Here is a 27,496-nt window from a genome sequence, read left to right on the forward strand (position 1 = left end):
GAGGATCGAAGAATCCTTTGGCAAGTGAAACAGCTCCCGTATATGTATGCTGCTGACTTCAAGAGATTGTATGGTGGCAAACTAAGCTGTAGAAAGTACAGTATAGGCCCTCCCACTCCCAGCATGCTCCAGTTTCTTGCTTGTGTTCTCGGAGAATGAAAATCTCACATTAGAGAGAGAAAAAAAAAACAAGCACTTTTTTTCCCAACATTTTATTGACTTTTTCTCCAAGTACATTCCTCCAATGGCTGCAGAGCTAGAAGAGAATTCTTTGCAGATCATCTCAACGTAGACTCGGGCCCGGCCTGTAATGTGACCCGCCGGCACTGGGCTCTGCTGTGGTGTCCTCCAGACACTTGTGTACTGACTGGGTTACAGGTCCAGGGCCGTGGCATCCCTGGTTGGTGGAATCCCATCGTGGATGGTTTTTCGGGAATATGCCCGCTGGAGGGGCGAAGGTTGTCCAGTAGGTGCCTAACAGGGTTGCCAACCGTCTGTAAATGGGTTAAAATTTACGGAGTGTCCATAAATTTGCAAACTGTCCGTAAATGTCCATTATGGACAGCGGCCATCCATAAAAAAAAAAAATTGCTGTGGGCTGGTTTCGGAAGTGTGTATGCGCAGTTACGAAGCCAGCTGCGCTCAATCGCCGCCATCAGACCGCTGCGGATGCCACGTCATAGAATAGTATACACATCTGGAGGGACGCTGGTGGTGCAGCTGCCAATTTTATAAAACCGTGAAGGAAGGATGACAGAACCAGCCCGGCTGACGTCCCCATATGGGCGGCACCATTCACCTGCTTCCCCGGCTCGCCCTCTATCTTCAAAGACAGACCAGACAGCCATGTGGGTCCCTGGAGGATGGGGAAGGACCTGGAGATGGCCAGCTGCGGGCTCAGGCTGGAATACATCCTCCGTGTTTCCTACCTACCCCGGCCATACTCATTGCTGGCAGCACCTTTGCTGGTCCGGTAAGAACTTGTCGGGTGGGTGGGGGTGCGCTGGGATTGGGGGGGGGGTACCGGGGATGAGGGCTTCCTTAGGAGGAGCAGACCTCATCACTGGTGTGTGTGACCCCTCCTCCCAACTCTTCCTCCCTTCTCCATCTACCCCCTCCACCTTTCTGCATCCCTTCACTTCTGTCCAGCTGGCTGTTACCCCTTCTCCTCCACCCCCCCTCTCCTCTGTGCACCTGGCTCCAACCCCCCCATCTGGTTATATCACCCCGTCCCTTCTGTCCATTTGGTTCAGTCCTCTCCTCCCATTGTTCCTCCTCCTCTTCCATCCCCCCCCCCCCCCGCTCCTGTCCACCTGGCTCCATCCTCCCCTAGCTCTATTCCCCACTCTGCTCCACCTGGCTGCATCCCCCCTCTTTTATCCACCTGGCTCCATCCTCCCTTCCATCAAGCTGCATCCCCCCCTTTGCTTCGGCCCACCTGGCTGTTCCCCCCTCTCCTCCACCTGGCTGCATCCCCCCTTTCTTCTGTCTACTTGGCTCTCCTCCATCCCCACCTCTCATGTCCGCAGCCTCTAACATCTCTTGCATCACATCTACAGTCTCTGACCATCTCTTGTCTCAGGTCGCTGAGGGGGAGCGTCTCTGGGCTGGGGTCACGGGAGGAGTCAGATGTGTGTGGACAGCAGAATATAGGATGAAATCAGAACCACCACGCTGGAGGCCCCTTCTTACATCAGAGTTCTCCCTGCATTGTAAAGGAGAACCCTGCAGACCCTGATGTAAGTGGGGGACTCTGGTACCAGTATATAAGAACGGTATATTATGGATGAATGGAGACATGAATGGATGGATGGATGGATGAATGGATGGATGAATGAATGGAGACATGAATGGATGGATGGATGGATGGATGAATGGATGGATGGATGAATGAATGGAGAAATGAATGGATGGATGGATGAATGAATGGAGAAATGAATGGATGGATGGATGGAGACATGAATGGATGGGGGAGTTTGCTTTGAATATTAAAAATTAATTAAATTTTGAGTTTGTGTTGCTGAGATCTGTTTCAGGAATATAATATCTCTTATATTGGAGAAAACATTTTATTTTTAGGGACCTGGCAGGGGAGGTTCCTCGTCACAGTGGGGAGGTTCCTCGTCACAGTGGGGAGGTTCCTCGTCACAGTGGGGAGGTTCCTCGTCACAGTGGGGAGGTTCCTCGTCACAGTGGGGAGGTTCCTCGTCACAGTGGGGAGGTTCCTCGTCACAGTGGGGAGGTTCCTCGTCACAGTGGGGAGGTTCCTCGTCACAGTGGGGAGGTTCCTCGTCACAGCGGGGAGGTTCCTCGTCACAGCGGGGAGGTTCCTCGTCACAGCGGGGATCCTGCTAGGGTACATTTTGCCTAATTGCTGGAGTTCCGCCTTAAGTCCACCCCACATGAACCCTTCCTTCTGTCCTCCTCTTCCCCGGAACCTCGTACCGCCCAACGCAGCATCAAGTCAAATAAAAACTCACAAACGGATAGAAGCAAAATCATTTTATTGGATGTGAGTGGTGGCGCCGGTGCCACGCTGCTCTGCAGTCATACATGAGCACTCCCAGCAACATCTACACCCTCGTTCTCTGAACCACCATCCCCCGCACATCTGCTGGGACTTTACGGAATAGAGACGAAGGATCTGTTTGACTGTTTTCAACAAAATAAAAATTAAAAAAAAAAAAAAAGAAACACAAATCCACACAAACCTTTCATTCAATTCAGTTCTGTCGGCACTCGAGTGCTATGTCTAACTGGAGCAGGTCAACCCCCCCCCCATCCTCAAAAGGATATAAAAAATGGAAATAAAGCCACACGCACACACTGAAGTACCTTCACCGGGGACAGCAGCCAGGACTCAGCGCAGTAAACGTTCACACTGCTGCAGTAAACAGAAGCATCCTGTGATGGCGCTGTCGGGTTGGTCCAGAAATGAGATGGGTTTGGGAAGGGCAGCCAGGAGATTTGGCTCTGTATGAGGGGAGCGAACTCTCCGCGGCCCCTCACAGGAAATAACGAGTACATTTCCTTGGTGGTTTCAGGACTGGTCATACCTATTCTATTCTATCTACTACAGGCCAGAAGAAGGAGGGCGCAGCCAATGGCAGCACCTCTGATCAGCAAGCGTACCTCCAACAGAAATTCTGACTGACAGCCCAAAACAATACAGAAATGTATTAACTGATGGAGTGACTGGGGGACTCTGAGAATGACCGAACACTGCCGTGTGCACCCCCCCCCCCCCCCGCCATGTACTGTAAACATTGTCTTGCAGACACATACCGCGTCCATATCGCTAACAGGACACCGCAAAGGCTGCTACGCATGTCACTAAACATACATGTGACACGGACAATGAGGCCCAGGAGCCTCATAAATATCTCGCTGTGCGCACACTACAACAAGACTCCTCCGAGCAGACGCCATTCTCCTCCTCTAACTACCCAGCTAAACAGCTCACTGCTTAAATGCTATAAAAACTGTAAACATGGCAAAAAGTACCTTAGAGCTTAATAACCATAAAAATAGAACACAAGAGGTATGACATGTAATGACAACATGCAGCCAGAAGGGGGAGCTGACAGGTCTGAGACTTGTAATGACAACAAGGAACCAGAAGGGGGAGCTGACAGGTCTGAGACTTGTAATGACAACATGGAGCCAGAAGGGGGAGCTGACAGGTCTGAGACTTGTAATGACAACATGGAGCCAGAAGGGGGAGCTGACAGGTCTGAGACTTGTAATGACAACAAGGAGCCAGAAGAGGGAGCCTCATAATGACGAGGAGCCAGAAGGGGGAGCTGACTGGTCTGGGACTTGTAATGACTACAAGGAGCCAGAAGAGGTCGCTGAGAGGTCTGAGACTTGTAATGACAACAAGGAGCCAGAAGGGGGAGCTGACAGGTCTGAGACTTGTAATGACAACAAGGAGCCAGAAGAGGGAGCTGACAGGTCTGAGACTTGTAATGACAAGGAGCCAGAAGGGGGAGCTGACAGGTCTGAGACTTGTAATGACAATAAGGAGCCAGAAGAGGGAGCTGACAGGTCTGAGACTTGTAATGGCAACAAGGAGCCAGAAGAGGGAGCTGACAGGTCTGAGACTTGTAATGACAAGGAGCCAGAAGGGGGAGCTGACAGGTCTGAGACTTGTAATGACAATAAGGAGCCAGAAGAGGGAGCTGACAGGTCTGAGACTTGTAATGACAGAAAGGAGCCAGAAGGGGGAGCTGACAGGTCTGAGACTTGTAATGGCAACAAGGAGCCAGAAGAGGGAGCTGACAGGTCTGAGACTTGTAATGACAACAAGGAGCCAGAAGGGGGAGCTGACAGGTCTGAGACTTGTAATGACAACAAGGAGTCAGAAGGGGGGGCTGACAGGTCTGAGACTTGTAATGACAACAAGGAGCCAGAAGAGGGAGCTGACAGGTCTGAGACTTGTAATGACAACAAGGAGCCAGAAGAGGGAGCCTCATAATGACGAGGAGCCAGAAGGGGGAGCTGACTGGTCTGGGACTTGTAATGACAACAAGGAGCCAGAAGAGGGAGCTGACAGGTCTGAGATTTGTAATGACAACAAGGAGGCAGAAGGGGGTGCTGACAGGTCTGAGAGAAAAATGCTGGGGGGAGTGATGCAGGAGGAGAGGACCGATGCAGGGGAGGACCGACGCAGGGGAGGACCGACGCAGGGGAGGACCGATGCAGGGGGAACTGTGTGACAGGCTATTTATTGTCTGTCTGATTCTTCAGGTGGAAGCACCACCCACACCAAGTGTACATTTAATATAGAATAATTGTCCAGGTTGGATCTGGCGTTCCTACGTCTTCGGGCCCCGAAGTGTGATGACCGGGATAGGTTTGGGAGGAAGCACCCTTGGTGTCACTGCACACAATGGTGGAATGTTTTCTGTGAATAGGGGAGCGCTCGGCCTACTCCGCACAGCTAGACACGGGGTGTGTTATAGGACTGGGGGTCATATTCCGAGGTTGGGGGATGGGACATTTTCCGATCGAATCTACGCAGGAAGCTTAATACACAGACGGCAGTGGGGTGATCGTGAACAATATCCAATGGGCTGTGAGGTCGATGAGATCTGCCTGGGAAAGGTAGCTTTATAAATCCCCCCCGCCACCACAAAGTCTCCCCCCGCCACCACAAAGTCTCCCCCCGCCACCACAAAGTCCTACCATTTCCTCCTTCCAGCAATGACCACCTGTGTGCTCATAGAAAAGGAGAGGGACCTAGGGGGTGTGTCTATGGGAAGGGTGGGGTCGGGGATACCCTGTATTGAAAAGAGGTGGGTGAGAAGGCGCAGAATTTTACTGCAGATCCAAACAAAAAAAGAAAAAGAAAAAAAAGTTTCTTCAGACACAGAAAAACAAAGTAGGTTCTCTATACAGAAATGTACACAGCGCACAGTCCAGGCTCACACACAGCTGCTATGTTTTCCTGTCGGTCTGTGAGGGGGGGCAGTCCACTCTCTCCTCTTTCTGCATCTTCTGGCTCAGCCCACTGAGCGACTGAGACCTGACCGCAGGGTGCGCGTGCTCTGCGGAGGAGGGGAGCTGTGCAGAGGAGGAAGGGGGGAGCTGTGCAGAGGAGGAGGGGGGGAGCTGTGCAGAGGAGGAGGGGGGGTGCTGTGCAGAGGAGGAGGGGGGGTGCTGTGCAGAGGAGGAGGGGGGGAGCTGTGCAGGGGAGGAGGAGGGGAGCTGTGCAGGGGAGGAGGAGGGGAGCTGTGCAGGGGAGGGGGAGGGGAGCTGTGCAGGGGAGGGGGAGGGGAGCTGTGCAGGGGAGGGGGAGGGGAGCTGTGCAGAGGAGGAGGAGGGGAGCTGTGCAGAGGAGGAGGAGGGGAGCTGTGCAGAGGAGGAGGAGGGGAGCTGTGCAGAGGAGGAGGAGGGGAGCTGTGCAGAGGAGAAGGAGGGGAGCTGTGCAGAGGAGGAGGAGGGGAGCTGTGCAGAGGAGGAGGAGGGGAGCTGTGCAGAGGAGGAGGAGGGGAGCTGTGCAGAGGAGGAGGAGGGGAGCTGTGCAGAGGAAAAGGAGGGGAGCTCTGAAGAGGAGGAGGAGGGGAGCTCTGAAGAGGAGGAGGGGGGGAGCTCTGCAGAGGAGGAGGAGTGGAGCTCTGCAGAGGAGGAGGAGGGGAGCTCTGCAGAGGAGGAGGAGGGGAGCTCTGAGCTCACTGTGACCGGCTGACTGTCCGTCTGCTGGCCAATAGTGGCCGCGGTGCACTCGTTCAGAGAAGAGCATGTCCTGAAAGCTCCCTCGGCATAAACGGCTTTCATGCTCTGAACGGACTCGGACCTTGAAATCTCGGACCTCTTCTGCTTGTTCTCCCGCGCTCCTGATTGGTGGCCGGTCTCCTTGGCTCCAGGCACGATGAGTTTCACCGGTCCCAGGACACTTTTGGCCACCGATGTGGCGGGAGAAGCAGCTCCGTCACCCAGCACCGTCCCGGTCTCGGCGGGATCTAGTAAAGTGCATTGCGTTCCAGGTTTCTGCTGCCCCTGGTCACTGGCAGTTGTCACATATTGCACATTAGCAGCTGGGCACGGGGCGGCAGGATTGGGGCACGGGGTGGCAGGATTGGGGCACGGGGCGGCAGGATTGGGGCACGGGGCGGCAGGATTGGGGCACGGGGCGGCAGGATTGGGGCAGTGTACCGCGTCAGTCTGTGGAGTGGCTGTAGGTGGTGTGGGGGCGATCTCAGGAACACCAGCCTGAGGACAACCAGGCACCTCCGTCTTATCCGAGGCTATGGAGACAGCAACACCAGGCTGCATTCCCACACTCTGAGGACCGTCATGGCGGCTCAGTTCATGGAGTGGTTCAGTGGGCACGTGCGGACCTTCATGGGTCAGGCTGGTATTGTGCTTTCGAGTTGCGGTTTGAGCAGCAGACGTCAGGTAAGTCTCTGGGAGGGTTTTGGACTTACACTCTGACAACTTGGGACAGGAGGCGTTGGGGGTGAGGCCACAGGGAGCTTTTGGTTCACTTCTACTGCGGGCGACGAGAAGTAGATAGGAGTCGCTGTCACTCCTGCTCTTGCGTCGGGTTTGGAAGGAATCTTTCTCATCGCTAAATCCAGAACCAGAATCCTGGTCCGTCCTGAAGGACATCCTCCTCCCATCCTGGCTGTCCTCCGAGCCGTCATCCGTCTCGTCCTCAGAAGAATCCACTTCTCGAATAGCCTCCTGTTTCTGCAGAGACTCCCTCCTCTCCACCCTGTCCTGGCGAATGGCACCGAGCTTCCGCGACGATGGCTTCTGCAGCGTCCCCTTCTCTGCGATCCCCACCTTCCCTCCGGTGCTCTCGCTCAGGGATTCGGGCAGGCACTGCAGGCTCAGGTCTCGCTGCATGATCTCCTTCTTGAAGTCGGAGTGAGAGATGTCCAGACTGTGTTTACGGGAGGAAGCCAGCTTCTTCTCCGAGGACAGCGAGCCCGACAACTTCTCGGCAGACTGGACCCTCTTCAGCAGCGGAGAACGGGGAGGCTCGGCGCTCTTGGGTCGGGAGATCTGGCGGACCAGGGGCGGAGAAGAATGCAGCTTCACAGGGAAGGATTGCATGAGGTTGCAGTTCCCCAAGCCGTGCCCAGGCAGAGGTGAGGGAGAGCGCTGGGGCGAGGTGGACTGCGACGTGGGGGACGGTGTATGTGCCAGAGGGGACAGTGGTATATTCCCTGCAGATTTTCTCCGAGGAGAGCGGTATTGCCGTTGAAGCTTTGGTGCCAGACCATGCAGAGAGCTGGGCCGGATGTGTCCAGAGCTGGCTGGGGAATTGGGAACGCTGGAGCTCGGAGAACTGCTCTGGGAGGAGTTCCCTCCAACTGCGGAAAAAAAGTGAGAAAAACAGGAAATGTTATAAATTCTGCCATTTATTAAACCTAAGGTCATTATTAGATAGTTACATAGTTAGTCTGGCTGAAAAAAAGACAAACTTCCATCCAGTTCAACTATAGAAAAAAAAAAAAGTAATAATCCGACACCCACAGTGGATCCAGGGGAAGGCAAAAAAAACCCAGCAAAGCACGATCCAATTTGCTCCTGCAGGGGAAAAAAAATCCTTCCTGATCCCCCGAGAGGCAATCGGATATTCCCTGGATCAACGTCACCTATAAATGTTATATCCAGTTATATTCTGTGTATCCAAGAAAGAATCCAGGACTTTCCTACAGCAATCCACTGAGCTGGCCACAACCAACTCTGGAGGGAGTCTATTCCACATTCTCACAGCTCTTACTGTGAAGAAACCTTTCCGTGTTTGGAGATTACATTTCTTTTCCTCCAGACGTAAAGAGCGCCCCCTTGTCCTCTGTGATGACCTCAAGGGGAATAACTACACCGAGTTCATTATATAGACCACTGATGTATTTATACATGGAGATCATATCCCCCCCTTATGTATTATACATGGAGATCATATCCCCCTTATGTATTATACATGGAGATCATATCCCCCCTTATGTATTTATACATGGAGATCATATCCCCCCTTATGTATTATACATGGAGATCATATCCCCCTTATGTATTATACATGGAGATCATATCCCCCCTTATGTATTATACATGGAGATCATATCCCCCTTATGTATTATACATGGAGATCATATCCCCCCCTTATGTATTATACATGGAGATCATATCCCCCCCTTAGGTATTATACATGGAGATCATATCCCCCCCTTATGTATTATACATGGTGATCATATCCCCCCTTATGTATTATACACGGAGATCATATCCCCCCTTATGTATTATACATGGAGATCATATCCCCCCTTATGTATTATACACGGAGATCATATCCCCCCTTATGTATTATACATGGAGATCATATCCCCCCTTATGTATTATACATGGAGATCATATCCCCCCTTAGGTATTATACATGGAGATCATATCCCCCTTATGTATTATACATGGAGATCATATCCCCCCTTATGTATTATACATGGTGATCATACCCCCCTTATGTATTATACATGGAGATCATATCCCCCCCTTATGTATTATACATGGAGATCATATCCCCCCCTTATGTATTATACATGGAGATGAAAAATAGAATTTATGAATAGCCAAATCATTCAAGTTTTGGGATGGAAACCTTTATCAGTTTTATTTGCCATCTATTTTCCTACAAAGGGTATTTCCCTTCACTTCCTGTTCTGGAGACACAACAGGAAAAGAGAGGAAATCTCTAAAACATAAGAACCCCCCATCCTGAACAGGCGTCCCCTTTGGATGATTTCCTCTCTATTCCTGTTCTGGTGACAACAGTAAAATTCTGGATTCCACATCCCTTGCTGTCTCAGTGGTCACCAGGAGAAAGAGAAAAAAAAAAAAAGAAGAAGAAGAGGGTAAATCTCCCCAGCAGGCCGAAACCTGATTAGGATTCTAATCCTATCGCACCCTATCCAAATGATACAAAATTGAACTATACATCGCCATATGGGGGTTCGTTCACACTAGCGGTGCTGTACAGTATTAGCACTGATCACTGAATTAGTGTCACTATTGATGCCAGTGTCAGTTAGTGTCCCTCCTAGCGAGGGTCTGTTAGCACCAGATTGCCCACCACACTATCACAGGCCCACTATAAGTGGCTGATCATCGCCATTACCAGTAGAGCGTCATAGCTGTGTAATTTCAGTATACACCCCACAGCTTGTACCCTATAACTGTCACACAAACCAATATACAATTATTGAATTTTTTTTTTGTTTTTACCAAAGAATTTACCATTGAATAAACAATGTAGCAGAATACACTCCGGCCTGAATTTGTGAAATTAGATTTTTTTTATTGGATATGTTTTATAACAGAAAGTAAAATATATATATATATATTTTCAAAATAAAACACCCAGTTGTGATCAAATACCACCCAAAGAAAGATCTATTTGTGTGGAAAAAAAATATTTTGGGTACAGAGTTGCATGACCACACAATTGGCATTTAAAAGTAGTGCAGTGCTAAATAACGTACCCCGGTCATGTATGGGGTAATGCGATACCATCCCCCGGTCATGTATGGGGTAAAGCGATACCATCCCCCGGTCATGTATGGGGTAAAGCGATACCATATCCTGGTCATGTATGGGGTAAAGCGATACCATCCCCCGGTCATGTATGGGGTAAAGTGATAGCATATCCTGGTCATGTATGGGGTAAAGTGATACCGTACCCTGGTCATGTATGGCGTAAAGTGATACCGTACCCTGGTCATGTATGGGGTACAGTGATAGCATACCCTGGTCATGTATGGGGTAAAGCGATACCGTACCCTGGTCATGTATGGGGTAACGTGATACCGTACCCTGGCCATGTATGGGGTAAAGTGATAGCATATCCTGGTCATGTATGGGGTAAAGTGATACCATACCCTGGTCATGTATGGGGTAAAGTGATACCATACCCTGGTCATGTATGGGGTAAAGTGATACCATACCCTGGTAATGTATGGGTTAACGTGATACCATACTCTGGTCATGTATGGGGTAAAGTGATAGCATATCCTGGTCATGTATGGGGTAAAGTGATAGCATATCCTGGTCATGTATGGGGTAAAGTGATACCGTACCCTGGTCATGTATGGGGTAAAGTGATACCGTACCCTGGTCATGTATGGGGTACAGTGATAGCATACCCTGGTCATGTATGGGGTAAAGTGATACCGTACCCTGGTCATGTATGGGGTAACGTGATACCGTACCCTGGCCATGTATGGGGTAAAGTGATAGCATATCCTGGTCATGTATGGGGTAAAGTGATAGCATATCCTGGTCATGTATGGGGTAAAGTGATACCGTACCCTGGTCATATATGGGGTAAAGTGATAGCATATCCTGGTCATGTATGGGGTAAAGTGATACCGTACCCTGGTCATGTATGGGGTAAAGTGATAGCATATCCTGGTCATGTATGGGGTAAAGTGATACCATGCCCTGGTCATGTATGGGGTAACGTGATACCGTACCCTGGTCATGTATGGGGTAAAGTGATACCGTACCCTGGTCATGTATGGGGTAACGTGATACCGTACCCTGGCCATGTATGGGGTAAAGTGATAGCATACCCCGGTCATGTATGGGGTAACGTGATAGCATGCCCTGGTCATGTATGGTTTAAAGTGATAGCATGCCCTGGTCATGTATGGGGTAAAGTGATAGCATACCCTGGTCATGTATGGGGTAAAGTGATACCATACCCTGGTCATGTATGGGGTAAAGTGATACCATACCCTGGTCATGTATGGGTTAACGTGATACCATACTCTGGTCATGTATGGGGTAACGTGATAGCATACCCCAGTCATGTATGGGGTAACGTGATAGCATACCTCGGTCATGTATGGGGTAACGTGATAGCATACCTCGGTCATGTATGGGGTAACGTGATAGCATACCCCGCTCATGTATGGGGTAACGTGATAGCATACCCTGGTCATGTATGGGGTAACTTGATAGCATACCCTGGTCATGTATGGGGTAACGTGATAGCATGCCCTGGTCATGTATGGTTTAAAGTGATAGCATGCCCTGGTCATGTATGGGGTAAAGTGATACCATGCCCTGGTCATGTTTGGTGTAACGTGATACCATGCCCTGGTCATGTATGGGGTAACGTGATAGCATGCCCTGGTCATGTATGGGGTAACGTGATAGCATGCCCTGGTCATGTATGGGGTAACGTGATAGCATACCCTGGTCATGTATGGGGTAACGTGAATTGGTTAATTTCAGAAAACTTTCAGAACAACCAATCACATCTCAGGGGAAGGTAGATATCTGTGTCCCCTAAGACAGGAGGAACCCACATTCTGCGATTGTTCCTCCAACAGACAGATCTTCTATATACAGCAGGTGGCAGTTGGAAATGCGCAGTATGACCCTCACCTGAGTGGGCGGAGTCTGGCGTGGAGCGGTAGCTCTGGGTCGGGGATCGCGGGGACAGAACGTGAGTCGGAGATCCCGGTACACTCTCCCCCGACGACAGCGAGCGGTTCAGGGAAGACAGGCTGCGGCTGGTGTGCAGAAGCGACGCTTGCTTTGTGATCTTCCGAAACAGCGAACTTTTCTTCTTACTGCGGAAAAGATGGGAAAATCATCAAAGGAAACTCCTGAAAGTCCAAAATACAGAAAGTCCCTAGAAATCCGATTTATGTCCCATCAGCCATATGTGGGATTCCCCCCCTCAGGTCACATGATCCTTCCTGACACCGCAGATGATCTGGACACGATGCCCGCAGACAGCGACGGTAGAACCCGCATTTACCTCTCTTGCCCGTCTTTGCTTTTACTCTTCTTGTTGCGGCGCGCCATCTTAGACTTGTGACTTGGCTTCCGCGCCGGACCGACTTTTATCGAAGTGTTCTCAAAGGGAGTGGTGGATATGGAGACTTTATTCCCGCTCTGGAATCGTAAATCAATGCGGTCAATACAAGGATCATCAATGGTGAGAGAATACAATTTTCACACTGCATGAAGCAAGGGGGTTGGGGGGTGGGGGGGGGGGGGGGGGGTTGGTGGGTTTGGATGGTTGGGGGGGGGGTTGGAAAGTTGGGGGGTTGGAAGGTTGGGGGGCTGGGAGTAATCCTTCAATGACTCAATGGTGGAAACATTAGGAACTACCGATTGTCCAAGCATGCTCACCTTGGCAATAGATACCTGCTACTAATAGAATCGATATAAAGTTGCATAAAGAGTACCGGACCAAAATGAGTCCAAAAAAAAAAAAAAAAAAACTGTAATCATACATCAGATGACTGAATACAAGAGCCGATGCGGGGTCTGAACAATCTCCCTTCATCGGGGCTTGCAGGCTAAATGCACAGTTGAGAGGACTCAAAAAGTGCCAAAAAGCGCTGAGTGCAAGAGGGCGGAGTTTATTTCAGGCACTTTATTATACACCCTAAATGTTAATTTAATCAACTCATTTTCTAGTCCTATCAAGTATACATTTAAAGGATAAGTTCATCTTTTCATGAAAAATAATAAATGCACTTTTTTTGGGAGGAATTGTTATCCATTGTTCGGTGTCATTGGGAGGAATTGGTACCCCTTGTTGGGTGTCATTGGGAGGAATTGTTATCCATTGTTGGGTGTCATTGGGAGGAATTGGTACCCATTGTTGGGTGTCATTGGGAGGCATTGGTACCCATTGTTGGGTGTCATTGGGAGGCATTGGTACCCATTGTTCGGTGTCATTGGGAGGAATTGGTACCCATTGTTGGGTGTCATTGGTACCCATTGTTGGGTGTCATTGGAAGGAATTGTTACCCATTGTTGGGTGTCATTGGGAGGCATTGGTACCCATTGTTGGGTGTCATTGGGAGGCATTGGTACCCATTGTTGGGTGTCATTGGGAGGCATTGGTACCCATTGTTGGGTGTCATTGGGAGGCATTGGTACCCATTGTTGGGTGTCATTGGGAGGAATTGGTACCCATTGTTCGGTGTCATTGGGAGGAATTGGTACCCATTGTTGGGTGTCATTGGTACCCATTGTTGGGTGTCATTGGAAGGAATTGTTACCCATTGTTGGGTGTCATTGGGAGGAATTGGTACCCATTGTTGGGTGTCATTGGGAGGAACTGTTACCCATTGTTGGGTGTCATTGGGAGGAACTGTTACCCATTGTTGGGTGTCATTGGGAGGAACGGTTATCCATTGTTGGGTGTCATTGGGAGGAATTGTTACCCATTGCTGGGTGTCATTGGAAGGAATTGTGCCTCGTCATTTTACCTGATCATTGGGTCAAATTCTGCCCCTTTATTGCGGTCAGTGGGGGGAATATGTCCCATTGTTGGTATCAGTGGATGAAATTGTGCCCCAAGGACTAAATAAAAGCAAAGGGCCACATCCTGCCCCCGGGCCACAGTTTGGAGACCACTGCCCTAGACTGTCATACCTTCAGGATCAGCTCCACAACCTCTGTATGGACCAATCCATGGACAGGTTCTCCATTCACATGAGTGATGAGATCACCTTCTCGCAGTCCGGCCTCGTGTGCAGGACCGTCCTCTTCCACGTGCTGAAATTAAAGGAGGTTTGTTATAAGGGAGGGCATGATGCACAGACATGTTCTGATTGGGTACATTTGCTGTATTCCCATTGGTTTAGCCTCCTGGGAGAATCACTTTATGACACAGATATAAGAGTGAAGGAATTCTACACAAATCCCCACAGCTGAGGGAACATATACGTGTGAACTACCGAAATATACTGCGGAAACCGGGCAAGTCCACTAGACTCCATAATGGCATTACGTTTGGAGAAGAGGTTGTAGCAATCTGCAGATGAGCTGGTTCTAGCTATACCGGATGCAGCAAATCATTCTTGGCGATTGAGCCCTTACAATTATCCAGTAGATTTAAGCCCTGAAGAAGGGAGGGGGGTCTTTGAGCCCCCAAAACACATTGGCTGTTCCATGTATTTTTTGAACCAATACTAATAATAAATGTTTTTGGATTCTCCGACTGTTTGGTGCTCCTGTTAGACTTTACACACAATATGGTGCCCTTGGCTGAGGGACACCCTGCTGTGGTTGAGAAGGGCCTCGCCAAATCCACTGCGACTTATCATCTGACTGATCTACTGAATCCAGCGCCATCATTTCTACTTGTTCAAGGAGTTGGAAAGGCGCACTCACCCAGACCATGTGATGTACGGTGTAGACGTCGCTCTCCCCCATGTACACTCGAATGGCTCTGAGGGTGAAGCCGTACTTCTTCCCGGCACGGTGAATGAGAATCGGTGGCTTGAGGTGGGAGACGGCGGGGGAGAAGTCACGGCTCGGGGAGGAATCCCGCGATGATGGGTTGGAGGACAGAGAGCGGGGGGACATTGGACTGGCCAGAGGAGAGCACATGTGATGATCTACAGAGAAAAGTCCATCAGTACAGAACAGCCATAGGAAACGGTCATCTCTATAGATCTATCCTTCGTGCACATTATATATTTATATCCATTCTCTCCCTCTATTCTCTGTGTATATGTGCGACTCTCTATATACACCCATCTCTATATACCCATCCTCCCTCCCTATATACCCATCCTCCCTCCCTCTCTCTATATACCCATCCTCCCTCCCTCTCTATATACACCCATCTTTATATACCCATCCTCCCTCCCTCTCTATATACCCATCCTCCCTCCCTCTCTATATACATCCATCTCTATATACCCATCCTCCCTCCCTCTCTATATACACCCATCTCTATATACCCATCCTCCCTCCCTCTCTATATACACCCATCCTCTCTCCCTCTCTCTATATACCCATCCTCCCTCCCTCTCTCTATATACCCATCCTCCCTCCCTCTCTCTATACACCCATCCTCCCTCTCTATATACACCCATTCTCTCTCCCTCTCTCTATATACCCATCCTCCCTCCCTCTCTATATACACCCATCCTCCCTCCCTCTATATACTCATCCCTCCCTCCCTCTCTGTATATACTCATCCCTCCCTCCCTCTATATACCCATCCTCCCTCCCTCTATATAGCCATCCTCCCTCCCTCTATATACCCATCCTCCCTCCCTCCCTCTCTCTATATACTCATCCCTCCCTCCCTCTATATACTCATCCCTCCCTCCCTCTATATACTCATCCCTCCCTCCCTCTATATACCCATCCTCCCTCCCTCTCTCTATATACTCATCCCTCCCTCTATATACTCATCCCTCCCTCCCTCTATACACCCATCCTCCCTCCCTCTATATCCTCATCCCTCCCTCCATATACCCATCCTCCCTCCCTCTCTCTATATCCTCATCCCTCCCTCCCTCTCTCTATATCCTCATCCCTCCCTCCCTCTCTCTATATCCTCATCCCTCCCTCCCTCTCTCTATATCCTCATCCCTCCCTCCCTCTCTCTATATCCTCATCCCTCCCTCCCTCTCTCTATATACCCATCCCTCCCTCCCTCTCTCTATATACTCATCCCTCCCTCCCTCTATATATCTATCCTCCCTCCCTCTCTCTCTATATACCCATCCTCCCTCCCTCCCTCTCCATACCCATCCTCCCTCCCTCTCTCTATATATACCCATCCTCCCTCCCTCCCTCTCTCTACATACCCATCCTCCCTCCCTCTCTCTATATATACCCATCCTCCCTCCCTCTCTCTATATACCCACCCCCTATCTCTATATACTCATCCCTCCCTCCCTCTATATACCCATCCCATTTATCTACATATCCATCCTTGATCCACACCTTGTTCCCCATAACATAAACCACATGTTCCAGGAACGATCGGACGTACCGGAGGGGATCATTAGGGACAACGCCGTGGCAGAAGCAGATTTGATGACTTTATTGACAGGCCGGGAAGGGCGTTTCTCTCCAGAGTCCCCAGACAGTAGCCGGTGACGCGCTCTCCTTACCGCCAGGTCACTGATGGCCTTCGGGGTGGTGACGTCAGAGGAGTCCGAGCCGGCGATGTGCGCGCTCTGATCAGAGAAGTCGGTCGTGCTGCCTGCTGCAGATCACACAAAACAAAGTCTGTAAATGTACCGTCATAACTGCTTCTGATGGAAGGCCGGATCACAAAGACAAGCTGCACACCGACGCGTTTCACCCCAGAGATGGGCTCAGTCATAGATTACCGTCCAAGCAGTGCTTCTATGTGTACACATGTGGAACAATAAAGTTTTCTGAAAATGCTGACATCAGCGCGCAGCCAGTCTTTGTGATTCAGCCTTCTATGGGGGGTGTCCATCCTAAAGAGTAAACAGGAGGCGCACACCCCTAGTGCATTACCCAAGGTTTATTCAAAGGTATAAAAGACAAAAACACTTTTTTTTTTGTTTTGTTTTATACACTTTTCACATCCTTCCCCATTTTGTCCGTATTAATTATTATAATAGTAATTTTTATAATAATCATTTTTACAACCTTTTACTTTATTTTACATTTTTACTCTTATTTTTATTTTTTCACATTTACTTTTATTTTTACCTTTCATTTTTATAACTTTTTACCATTACCAAAAAATAAGTTTTTAACTTGATGCAACCAATTAATATATATATATTCTGCAGCCACATACACTAATTTTTATTGCAAAAAAAAAAATGTATAACCCACTTCGTTTTATGATCTTCACTTTAATTATTGCTATTATTACTACTATTATTTTTTATCTATTTATATTTGCAAATGATGTATTTATTTATCTATTTGCTTTTTTTGTGTATGGATATATGTGTATATATATTTATATAAAGAACTAAATATTGTACTTGAAAGAACCCCCTCTAACTCCTCGCTCTTTAATAAGTAGAGGAGGTGGAACTTTTGCTCCCAAGGCATTCAGCCATGGTTATTTACAGCTTAACCTTCATACAGGCTGGTCAGCAGCTCTGAGGAAAGGGACTCGTCCCCGAAACGCGTCAGTATTTGACCGCACTGACAGTTGGAACACCTTGCTTGCCGTTGTGACCATCTTCGTAGCCTCCCTAGCGGTCTGATTATGTCAGTATTTCTGTGCTCAAAGCGGTACATTTTTTTGCATGGAAATATGTATTTTTTTCATTGTAGGCCTGTAATTTGTAGGAATAACTCACTGAAATCTGTCCGAACAAGAGTCTAGTAAACATCCCGGGGATGATAAAATTTGAAACACGAAATCATAAATTAGAATTTAATAATCATTAAAAAATAATATAATAATAATTTTAATTCAATAATATAATCAAACCAAAAACACTGAAATGTGAAATATAGCGCCAAGTTCGCACATCGCTGAGCTCAGTCGCAGAATCGTTTTCAGTGTCTGATGAGGAATTTCCCCCACCAATCATTATCACTCAATTCTGCAAGTGGTTCTGATTTACTATCGCTGTTCTCTAGACGGTCTAAAACCGCGTCTGACCTAAAGGGACGCTTTTTGGACGCCATGGACGTTTCTCAGTTTCCAGGCAGAAAGAACAGTAAAAATGCAGGCAGGGCGCCGGACAAAGCACTCGGGACACAATGTATGTGAAATGGTTTGATACAGGAATGTTATACTATGTGATTTTAGTGTATTTAGTGAATGTCACTTTTTCACATTTTTGAATTTCCCGCCAGTTCCGTCCCGACGTCGCAGGGAACGGAACCCGGAAGACAGATGCCGGCATCGGCCGGAGGACATTAGAGGGGACGCTGCAGGAGGGACATCACGGGAGCGCAGGACAAGGTAAGTGCAGAACAGATCCCGGAGCAACGCTGCAGTGTATTCCCGAGTGTAGCTCGGGGGGGTTACCACTTGTGGTGCTGAAACTTTACCCCGAGCTACACTCGGCAATACCGCCAGGGGGGGTAATGCAAAAGCTTTTTATACATGCTTCATCTGAGTATGTTTTTGTCTTTTTATACCTTTGAATAAACCTTGGATAATGCACTAGGTGTGTGCGCCTCCTGTTTACTCTTTATCTAGTGGCTGATCTCCCCCGTCTGAGGAGGGCTGCACCCCTGAAGCATCCTCTTTTGGTTATCTCTGTCCTGGTCCCCTTGGCTTCCCTTTGGCTGGCCATTTCCTGAAGCACTGGGGAGTACATACGATATCCAGAACAAGCTCCATCTTGCCTGTCTCTGCTCTCCTTGGACACGGGAATGCTATGTAAAAGCTTGTGAACAGCCACCTTTTTTGTTTCCCTGCTTGTGATAGAAGCTGCCATTGTCCGACCCCCAGACCACGCACTGGGTGTGAGCCACCAAAGCATCAGTTCCACCACAAGCTATGTCACAGCTCTCGGATGAGAGAGATATGTGGCGTTGGATTCAGAGAGCGGCTGCTTCTATCAGAGGCTTCTAACAGAAATGTAGAAAATAGCATAGATGGGATATTTGAAATTCCTACATTCTAAATGCATGAGGCTGGCCCGCTCACTCACACACAGTGATGGGTCACTACCTACCGTATTTGCCGGCGTATAAGACGACCCCCCTACTTTTCCTGCTAAAATGTAGTGTTTGGGCTATACTCGCCGTATAAGACTACCCCTCTTCCAATGCACACCAGTGGGAGGAATAGTGCCCCATCATTGGTGTCAGTGGGAGGAATAGTGCCCCATCATTAGTATCAGTGGAGGAATAGTGCCCCATCATTGGTATCAGTGGGAGGAATAGTGTCCCAACATTGGTGTCAGTGGGAGGAATGGTGTCCCATCATTAGTGTCAGTGGGGGGTGGAATAGTGCCCCATCATTAGTGTCAGTGGGGGGTGGAATAGTGCCCCATCATTGGTGTCAGTGGGGGGTGGAATAGTGCCCCATCATTGGTGTCAGTGGGGGGTGGAATAGTGCCCCATCATTGGTGTCAGTGGGGGGTGGAATAGTGCCCCATCGTTGGTGTCAGTGGGGGGGAGGAATAGTGCCCCATCGTTGGTGTCAGTGGAGGAATAGTGCCCCATCATAGGTATCAGTGGGAGGAATAGTGCTCCATCATTGGTATCAGTGACACCAATGATGGGGCACTATTCCTCCCACTGACACTTGCTGACTCTGTTCTCGTATGGTGCTGCTGCAGCCAGCATATGTGGTTGCAGCAGCACCTCTACACTGACCACTTACCTGCTGGTCCTGCACTCGATTTTCGCGGGGCCGCTCGGCTCCACCCCCTCGCCGGTGATTGGCCGCCTGTGTGCCTTTCCTGAGCTACAGTTCTGGCGGCCAATCGCTGGTGAGGAGGCGGAGCCGAGCAGCCACGCGAACATCCAGTGGCCGAACTGAAGGCGCTTCCTGGACCGGATCGTCGTGGGACCGGAACCAGGTAAGAAATAGCCCTGCCCACCCCTGTACTTAGTGACCCTTCCGTTAGGGGAAGGGGGGGGGGGGCGGCGGCGGCACCGCGCCGCCCCCCTAAAAGTGTCAGTATGCCGTATACCGGCGTATAAGACGACCCCCGACTTTTGAGAAGATTTTTAAGGGGTAAAAAGTTGTCTTATACGCCGGCAAATACGGTATATAAATATTATATCATCAATATAATGTACACAAATATCAAAATATAATGTATATAAATATCATCAATAAAATGTATATAACTATCAATATAATGTATATAAATATCAAAAATATAATGTATATAAATATCATCAATAAAATGTATATAACTATCAATATAATGTATATAAATATCAAAAATATAATGTATATAAATATCAAAAATATAATGTATATAAATATCATCAATATAATGTATATAAATATCATCAATATAATGTATATAAATATCATCAATATAAGGTATATAAATATCAAAAATATAATGTATATAAATATCAATAAAATGTATACAAATATCATCAATATAATGTATACAAATATCATCAATATAATGTATATAAATATCAAAATAATGTATATAAATATCAAAAATATAATGTATATAAATATCAAAAATATAATGTATATAAATATCAATAAGATGTATACAAATATCATCAATATAATGTATATAAATATCATCAATATAATGTATATAAATATCAAAATAATGTATATAAATATCAAAAATATAATGTATATAAATATCATCAATATAATGTATATAAATATCAATGTATATAAATATCAAAAATATAATGTATATAAATATCAAAAATATAATGTATATAAATATCATCAATAAAATGTATATAAATATCATCAATAAAATGTATATAAATATCAAAAATATAATTTATATAAATATCAAAAATATAATGTATATAAATATCATCAATATAATGTATATAAATATCATCAATATAATGTATATAAATATCAAAATATAATGTATATAAATATCAAAAATATAATGTATATAAATATAATAAGCGCTATATAAATCCTGTAGAATAATAATTACCGGTCAGTGTGGTGGAGCTGCTGATGTTACTGCTGGTAGAGGATGGAGTATTCGGTCCGAGATCTTCATCCAGTTTCAGTTCTCGCTCCACAGGTTGCGCAGCTCCCTCTTGGGAGAAGGAAGTCGGCGTTGAAGAAGTTTCATGGTGCGTTGCTTTCTTCTGTAAGCGGAGTTCCTCTTCAGTGGAGATAGCAAAACGCGGCATGTCGACCAGCGTGGAGCAGCGTCTGCGCACCGTCAGCGGAGGGCTGGAGTCGCTCTCAGTGTGGGATGACTCTGAGGCAGAGAGACGTTTCCGGAGACTAAAAAAAAAAAAAAAAAAAAAAAAAAAAAGAGCATAAAAAGGATGGAGATGGTGGTTCTGACTACGGGAAGCCTCCGGGCAGCGGGAACGGAATGCACAACGGAAGGCAGCGCGGGAAAAAGACAGATCTGTACAGGATGTCTGTATGAACTATTCTCTACCCTTCCCTACAAACAGGAAGGGAAGAATCTGATTGGGCGACACAGGCTTTGCAAATAGTTCTCATATAACCCCTAGACATGGAGCGCACGCAAATATGCGGCCTCTCTGAGTCTGGGCCTTGACGTCGAGCGACCGCATATTTGCGTGCCATTAGAAAATACATACGTGCTGACAGCGCACACCCCGTGTGCTCCCAGGACATATGTCCATGACTCACAGAGAGATCTCGATCTCCCCTTGCGATCAGGACCTTTTCCGATCATGTGACCGCCGTGACAACGAATCATGGCGGTCACATGACTCTTAAACCCCGCACTTAATACTAAGTGTGGGATCAGCAGAGCTGAGGGTTACTAATGAGTGGAGGAGATCAGCAAAGCTAGGGGTTACTAATGAGTGGAGGAGATCAGCAAAGCTAGGGGTTACTAATGAGTGGAGGAGATCAGCAAAGCTAGGGGTTACTATTGAGTGGGGGGATCAGCAAAGCTGGGGGTTGCTATTGAGTGGGGGGGGGAATCAGCAAAGCTAGGGTTTACTATTAAGTGGGGGGATCAGCTACGCTAGGGGTTACTATTAAGTGGGGGGATCAGCTACACTAGGGGTTACTATTGAATGGGGGGGGATCAGCTAAGCTAGGGGTTACTATTGAGTGGGGGATCAGCAAAGCTAGGGGTTACTATTGAGTGGGGGGGGTAAGCAAAGCTAGGGGTTACTATTGAGTGGGGGGGGGGGGATAAGCAAAGCTAGGGGTTACTATTGAGTGGGGGGGATAAGCAAAGCTAGGGGTTACTATTGAGTGGGGGGGATAAGCAAAGCTAGGGGTTACTATTGACTGGGGGGAGGGGGGGGGGGGATCAGCAAAGCTGGGGGTTACTACTGAGTGGGGTTCAGCAGAGCTGGGGGTTACTACTGAGTGGGGTTCAGTAGAGCTGGGGGTAACTACTGAGTGGGGCATCAGCAAAGCTGGGGGTTGCTTGTGAGTGGGGCATCAGCAGAGCTGGGGGTATTACTGAGCTGGGGACCAGCTGTGCAAGGGTACTAGTAAGCTGGGGATCTGCCGACTGAGGGCACCAATGGGCTGGGGGTCTGCCGACTGAGGGCACCAATGGGCTGGGGATCTGCTGAACAAGGATACTTATAAGCCGGGGATCTGCTGAGGAAACATCTAGGGAGATTAAACTCGTTCCTTAGCCGGGGTTCTGAGGAGGGGATGTGATGGGAAGATACAGCAACTCTGGAGAAATATTTACATTTCTGGCGATCGATGATCCAGCTTCGGTCTCTGTTCCTCAGCCCCCCTAAGCTGTCCAACTTGTCGTCCTTCTCCTCGCTGAGGCTGCGCTTTGTAGGTGGGGGGGTCTTCTCTTCATGAATGGACAGGCGCTCCATGCTGCTGTACACCTGGAAATAGGCCGAGAATGGTGTAAGAAAACCTAAAAGGGCACCAATAAGGCCGGAGAGTAGCAGAAACTTCAAGCCGGGAAATTCCTGTTGCATGATCTGCACCTCATACTGAAGTTCCCCATTTCCAGATCTGTCTACAGACTGCAGGACCCACAACAGGCACTGAGAACTTGGAGCACTTTGCGGCAGGTCCCACCGATGCCCCGGGACAGATGGACAACTGTGATAACAAAACCTCTGCTACAGAGGGAATCCTCATCACCCACAATACTGAGCATTGTACACTAGGTGGTGCTGTTGTCCCATAATTTTTCCCTCAATTAGATGTCCTAAATGTCCTGTGCAAATTGACCAATAGAAACGCAGGAAAGAATCATGTCTATACTACCAGATCCCAGCTCTATGACACATGGATCCCCCTGATGGTCTATACTACCAGATCCCAGCTCTATGGCACATGGATCCCCCTGATGGTCTATACTACCAGATCCAGCTCTATGGCACATGGATCCCCCTGATGGTCTATACTACCAGATCCAGCTCTATGGCACATGGATCCCCCTGATGGTCTATACTACCAGATCCAGCTCTATGGCACATGGATCTCCCTTACGGTCTATACTACCAGATCCCAGCTCTATAGCGCATGGATCCCTCTGATGGTCTATACTACCAGATCCCAGCTCTATGGCACATGATCCCCGATTGTCTATACTACCAGATCCCAGCTCTCTGCTCTATGGTACACGATCCCCCTGTCTATACTACCAGATCCCATCTCTCTGCTCTATGGTACACGATCCCCCTGTCTATACTACCAGATCCCATCTCTCTGCTCTATGGGACACGATCCCCCTGTCTATACTACCAGATCCCATCTCTCTGCTCTATGGTACACGATCCCCGACTGTCTATACTACCAGATCCCATCTCTCTGCTCTATGGGACACGATCCCCCTGTCTATACTACCAGATCCTAGCTCTCTGCTCTATGGGACACGATCCCCCTGACTGTCTATACTACCAGATCCCAGCTCTCTGCTCTATGGTACACGATCCCCCCGACTGTCTATACTACCAGATCCCATCTCTCTGCTCTACGGGACACGATCCCCCTGTCTATACTACCAGATCCCATCTCTCTGCTCTACGGTACACGATCCCCCCGACTGTCTATACTACCAGATCCCATCTCTCTGCTCTATGGGACACGATCCCCCTGTCTATACTACCAGATCCCATCTCTCTGCTCTACGGTACACGTTCCCATTGGCTCCTAAGGTCAGCAGTTCTCAGTTCTCTCCTCCGTCTCAGACTAAGCGGAGGAAACAGAATATGGTTACCTTGCTGTATCTGGGAGAACAGGAAGAGAATTGTTTGATCTCCAAGCGTTCCTCATCATTTGTGTCATCCTCCTCCTCCGAGTCCCAAATGCTGATACCTCTCTGAGCGAGCTGTGTTAGCAAACACAAAAGCAAAGATGAGAAGAAGCAGAAAAAGTGACACCTTAGTACACAGGACAAGTGACACCTTGGTACACAGGACAAGCGACACCTTGGTACACAGGACAAGTGACACCTTAGTACACAGGACAAGTGACACCTTAGTACACAGGACAAGTGGACACCTTGGTACACACGACAAGCGACACCTTGGTACACAGGACAAGAGACACCTTGGTACACAGGACAAGAGACACCTTGGTACACAGGACAAGCGACACCTTGGTACACAGGACAAGCGACACCTTGGTACACAGGACAAGAGACACCTTGGTACACAGGACAAGAGACACCTTGGTACACAGGACAAGCGACACCTTGGTACACAGGACAAGCGACACCTTGGTACACAGGACAAGCGACACCTTGGTACACAGGACAAGAGACACCTTGGTACACAGGACAAGAGACACCTTGGTACACAGGACAAGCGACACCTTGGTACACAGGACAAGCGACACCTTGGTACACAGGACAAGCGACACCTTGGTACACAGGACAAGCGACACCTTGGTACACAGGACAAGAGACACCTTGGTACACAGGACAAGAGACACCTTGGTTACACAGGACAAGCGACACCTTGATACACAGGACAAGCGACACCTTGGTACACAGGACAAGCGACACCTTGGTACACAGGACAAGCGACACCTTGGTACACAGGACAAGCGACACCTTGGTACACAGGACAAGCGACACCTTAGTACACAGGACAAGCGGACACCTTGGTACACAGGACAAGCGACACCTTGGTACACAGGACAAGCGACACCTTAGTACACAGGACAAGCGACACCTTGGTACACAGGACAAGAGACACCTTGGTACACAGGACAAGAGACACCTTGATACACAGGACAAGCGACACCTTGGTACACAGGACAAGAGACACCTTGGTACACAGGACAAGAGACACCTTGGTACACAGGACAAGAGACACCTTGGTACACAGGACAAGCGACACCTTGGTACACAGGACAAGCGACACCTTGGTACACAGGACAAGCGACACCTTGGTACACAGGACAAGCGACACCTTGGTACACAGGACAAGAGACACCTTGGTACACAGGACAAGAGACACCTTGGTACACAGGACAAGCGACACCTTGATACACAGGACAAGCGACACCTTGGTACACAGGACAAGCGACACCTTGGTACACAGGACAAGCGACACCTTGGTACACAGGACAAGCGACACCTTGGTACACAGGACAAGCGACACCTTGGTACACAGGACAAGCGACACCTTGGTACACAGGACAAGCGACACCTTAGTACACAGGACAAGTGACACCTTGGTACACAGGACAAGCGACACCTTGGTACACAGGACAAGCGACACCTTAGTACACAGGACAAGCGACACCTTGGTACACAGGACAAGAGACACCTTGGTACACAGGACAAGAGACACCTTGATACACAGGACAAGCGACACCTTGGTACACAGGACAAGCGACACCTTGGTACACAGGACAAGCGACACCTTGGTACACAGGACAAGCGACACCTTGGTACACAGGACAAGCGACACCTAAGTACACAGGACAAGCGACACCTTGGTACACAGGACAAGCGACACCTTGGTACACAGGACAAGCGACACCTTGGTACACAGGACAAGCGACACCTTGGTACACAGGACAAGCGACACCTTGGTACACAGGACAAGAGACACCTTAGTACACAGAAAGACCATAAGGATGTAACTGATTTCTTAGTACAGAGGGATCCCTAAGGATTCACACTGGGTGAAGGAAGTCAACTGTTCACTTCTGGGGCAATGAGTGGAGACAAATCCGTCTGTCCTACCATGAGTCCTGGGAACGATCGATCCTATCACGGGGATACACGGGGATATATCCATTTATCCTACCATGAGTCCTGGGAACGATCGATCCTATCACGGGGATACACGGGGATATATCCATTTATCCTACCATGAGTCCTGGGAACGATCGATCCTATCACGGGTATACACGGGGATATATCCATTTATCCTACCATGAGTCCTGGGAATGATCGATCCTATCACGAGGATACACGGGGATATATCCATTTATCCTACCATGAGTCCTGGGAATGATCGATCCTATCACGGGGATATATCCATTTATCCTACCATGAGTCCTGGGAACGATCGATCCTATCACGGGGATACACGGGGATATATCCATTTATCCTACCATGAGTCCTGGAACGATCGATCCTATCACGGGGATACACGGGGATATATCCATTTATCCTACCATGAGTCCTGGGAACGATCGATCCCATCACGGGGATACACGGGGATACATCCATTTATCCTACCATGAGTCCTGGGAACGATCGATCCTATCACGGGGATACACGGGGATATATCCATTTATCCTACCATGAGCTCCAGGACCTGCCACAATCCACACCTGGAACTTGTCACCCTTTACTCTATTTATTATAGGGATTTCTATAGCAATGACAAATCACACAGCACTTTACATATATAGTATATTTACATCAGTCCCCGCCCCCGAGGAGCGCACAATCTACGGTCCCCAACAACATTCATACATTCACATACTATGGCCAATTTAGACAGGAGACAATTCACCTACTAGAACATCTTTGGAGTATAGGAGGAAACCGGAGTACCTAGAGGAAACCCACACAGGAAGAATATGCAAACTCCATGCAGGTAGCGCCGTGCTTGGGATTCGAACCACTGCAAAACTGAGGTTGCAGGGCAAAGTACCAAAAAAAAAGTTAGAGATCAGCGATCCAACTTGGGAGACTCTCAATGATAGAGTTAGTGTATAAATAGGAAGGGCAGCGCTAGGAAAATAATTCATAGGATATAAAAGTTCATATGATAAGTGAAGATAAAAGATCCCCTCCGTAGCAGAATTCAAAAAGCTTGTGCCTGGAAACAACAGTTAAATTGCGCACTCACCAGAAGCAAATAGGTAATATATATATCCATCATGGACCATTTAGGCAGGTGGGGTATGTCAAGCGTCTGGTATCCCGCCTGCCTAAGTGGTCCATGGTGGATATATTTACATGCGCATTACCTATGCGCTTCTGGTGAGTGCGCAATTTTACCATAGTTTCCAGGCACAAGCTTTTTGAATTCTGCTACGGAGGTGATCTTTTATCTACACTTATATGAACTTACATGAACTTTTATATCCTATGAATTATTTTACTAGCGCTGCACTTCCTATTTATACAGTTTTATTAAGGTTTATTTTGGTTACCTTTAGTGCCACAGCTGCTATATTAACAGCACTCAC

The 27,496-nt window shown here is 48.3% G+C and overlaps 2 protein-coding genes across 2 annotated transcripts in view; both read right to left on the reverse strand.

Moving 5' to 3' along the window:
- Window positions 1–2,487: 2,487 nt before the first annotated feature.
- LOC149432839 (uncharacterized) lies at window positions 2,488–4,475 on the reverse strand. Its single transcript, XM_089664882.1, has 2 exons — window positions 4,141–4,475; window positions 2,488–4,095 (listed from the first exon to the last, which is right to left on the reverse strand). Exons 1-2 carry the CDS (start codon window positions 4,473–4,475, stop codon window positions 3,513–3,515), a joined length of 918 nt encoding a protein of 305 aa, XP_089521008.1. The 3' UTR covers window positions 2,488–3,512.
- Window positions 2,488–27,496, reverse strand: part of LOC149432840 (microtubule-associated serine/threonine-protein kinase 2-like) — a 72,389-nt gene continuing 47,380 nt past the window's right edge. The window contains 11 exon segments of the mRNA XM_089664884.1: window positions 2,488–7,823; window positions 11,896–12,083; window positions 12,275–12,411; window positions 13,909–14,031; window positions 14,650–14,876; window positions 16,271–16,486; window positions 20,841–21,142; window positions 22,557–22,569; window positions 22,572–22,707; window positions 24,054–24,137; window positions 24,139–24,164. Of these exon segments, the coding sequence (XP_089521010.1) occupies window positions 5,440–7,823; window positions 11,896–12,083; window positions 12,275–12,411; window positions 13,909–14,031; window positions 14,650–14,876; window positions 16,271–16,486; window positions 20,841–21,142; window positions 22,557–22,569; window positions 22,572–22,707; window positions 24,054–24,137; window positions 24,139–24,164 (3,836 nt within the window). The 3' untranslated portion in view covers window positions 2,488–5,439.

This window comes from Staurois parvus, unplaced genomic scaffold, assembly GCF_062004578.1.
Source record: "Staurois parvus isolate SC_StPar_1 unplaced genomic scaffold, SC_StPar_1.0 ptg002088l, whole genome shotgun sequence".
In the NCBI taxonomy this organism is placed as follows: domain Eukaryota; kingdom Metazoa; phylum Chordata; class Amphibia; order Anura; family Ranidae; genus Staurois; species Staurois parvus.

Excerpts from the sequence above, each read along its gene's own strand:
- LOC149432839 (XM_089664882.1), bottom strand. The coding sequence starts at position 4,475 with ATGAGGCTCCCTCTTCTGGCTCCTTGTTGTCATTACAAGTCTCAGACC. Across the intron at positions 4,096-4,140 it reads TGTCATTACAAGTCTCAGAC|CTGTCAGCTCCCTCTTCTGG; the intron begins CTGTCAGCTCCC and ends CAAGTCTCAGAC.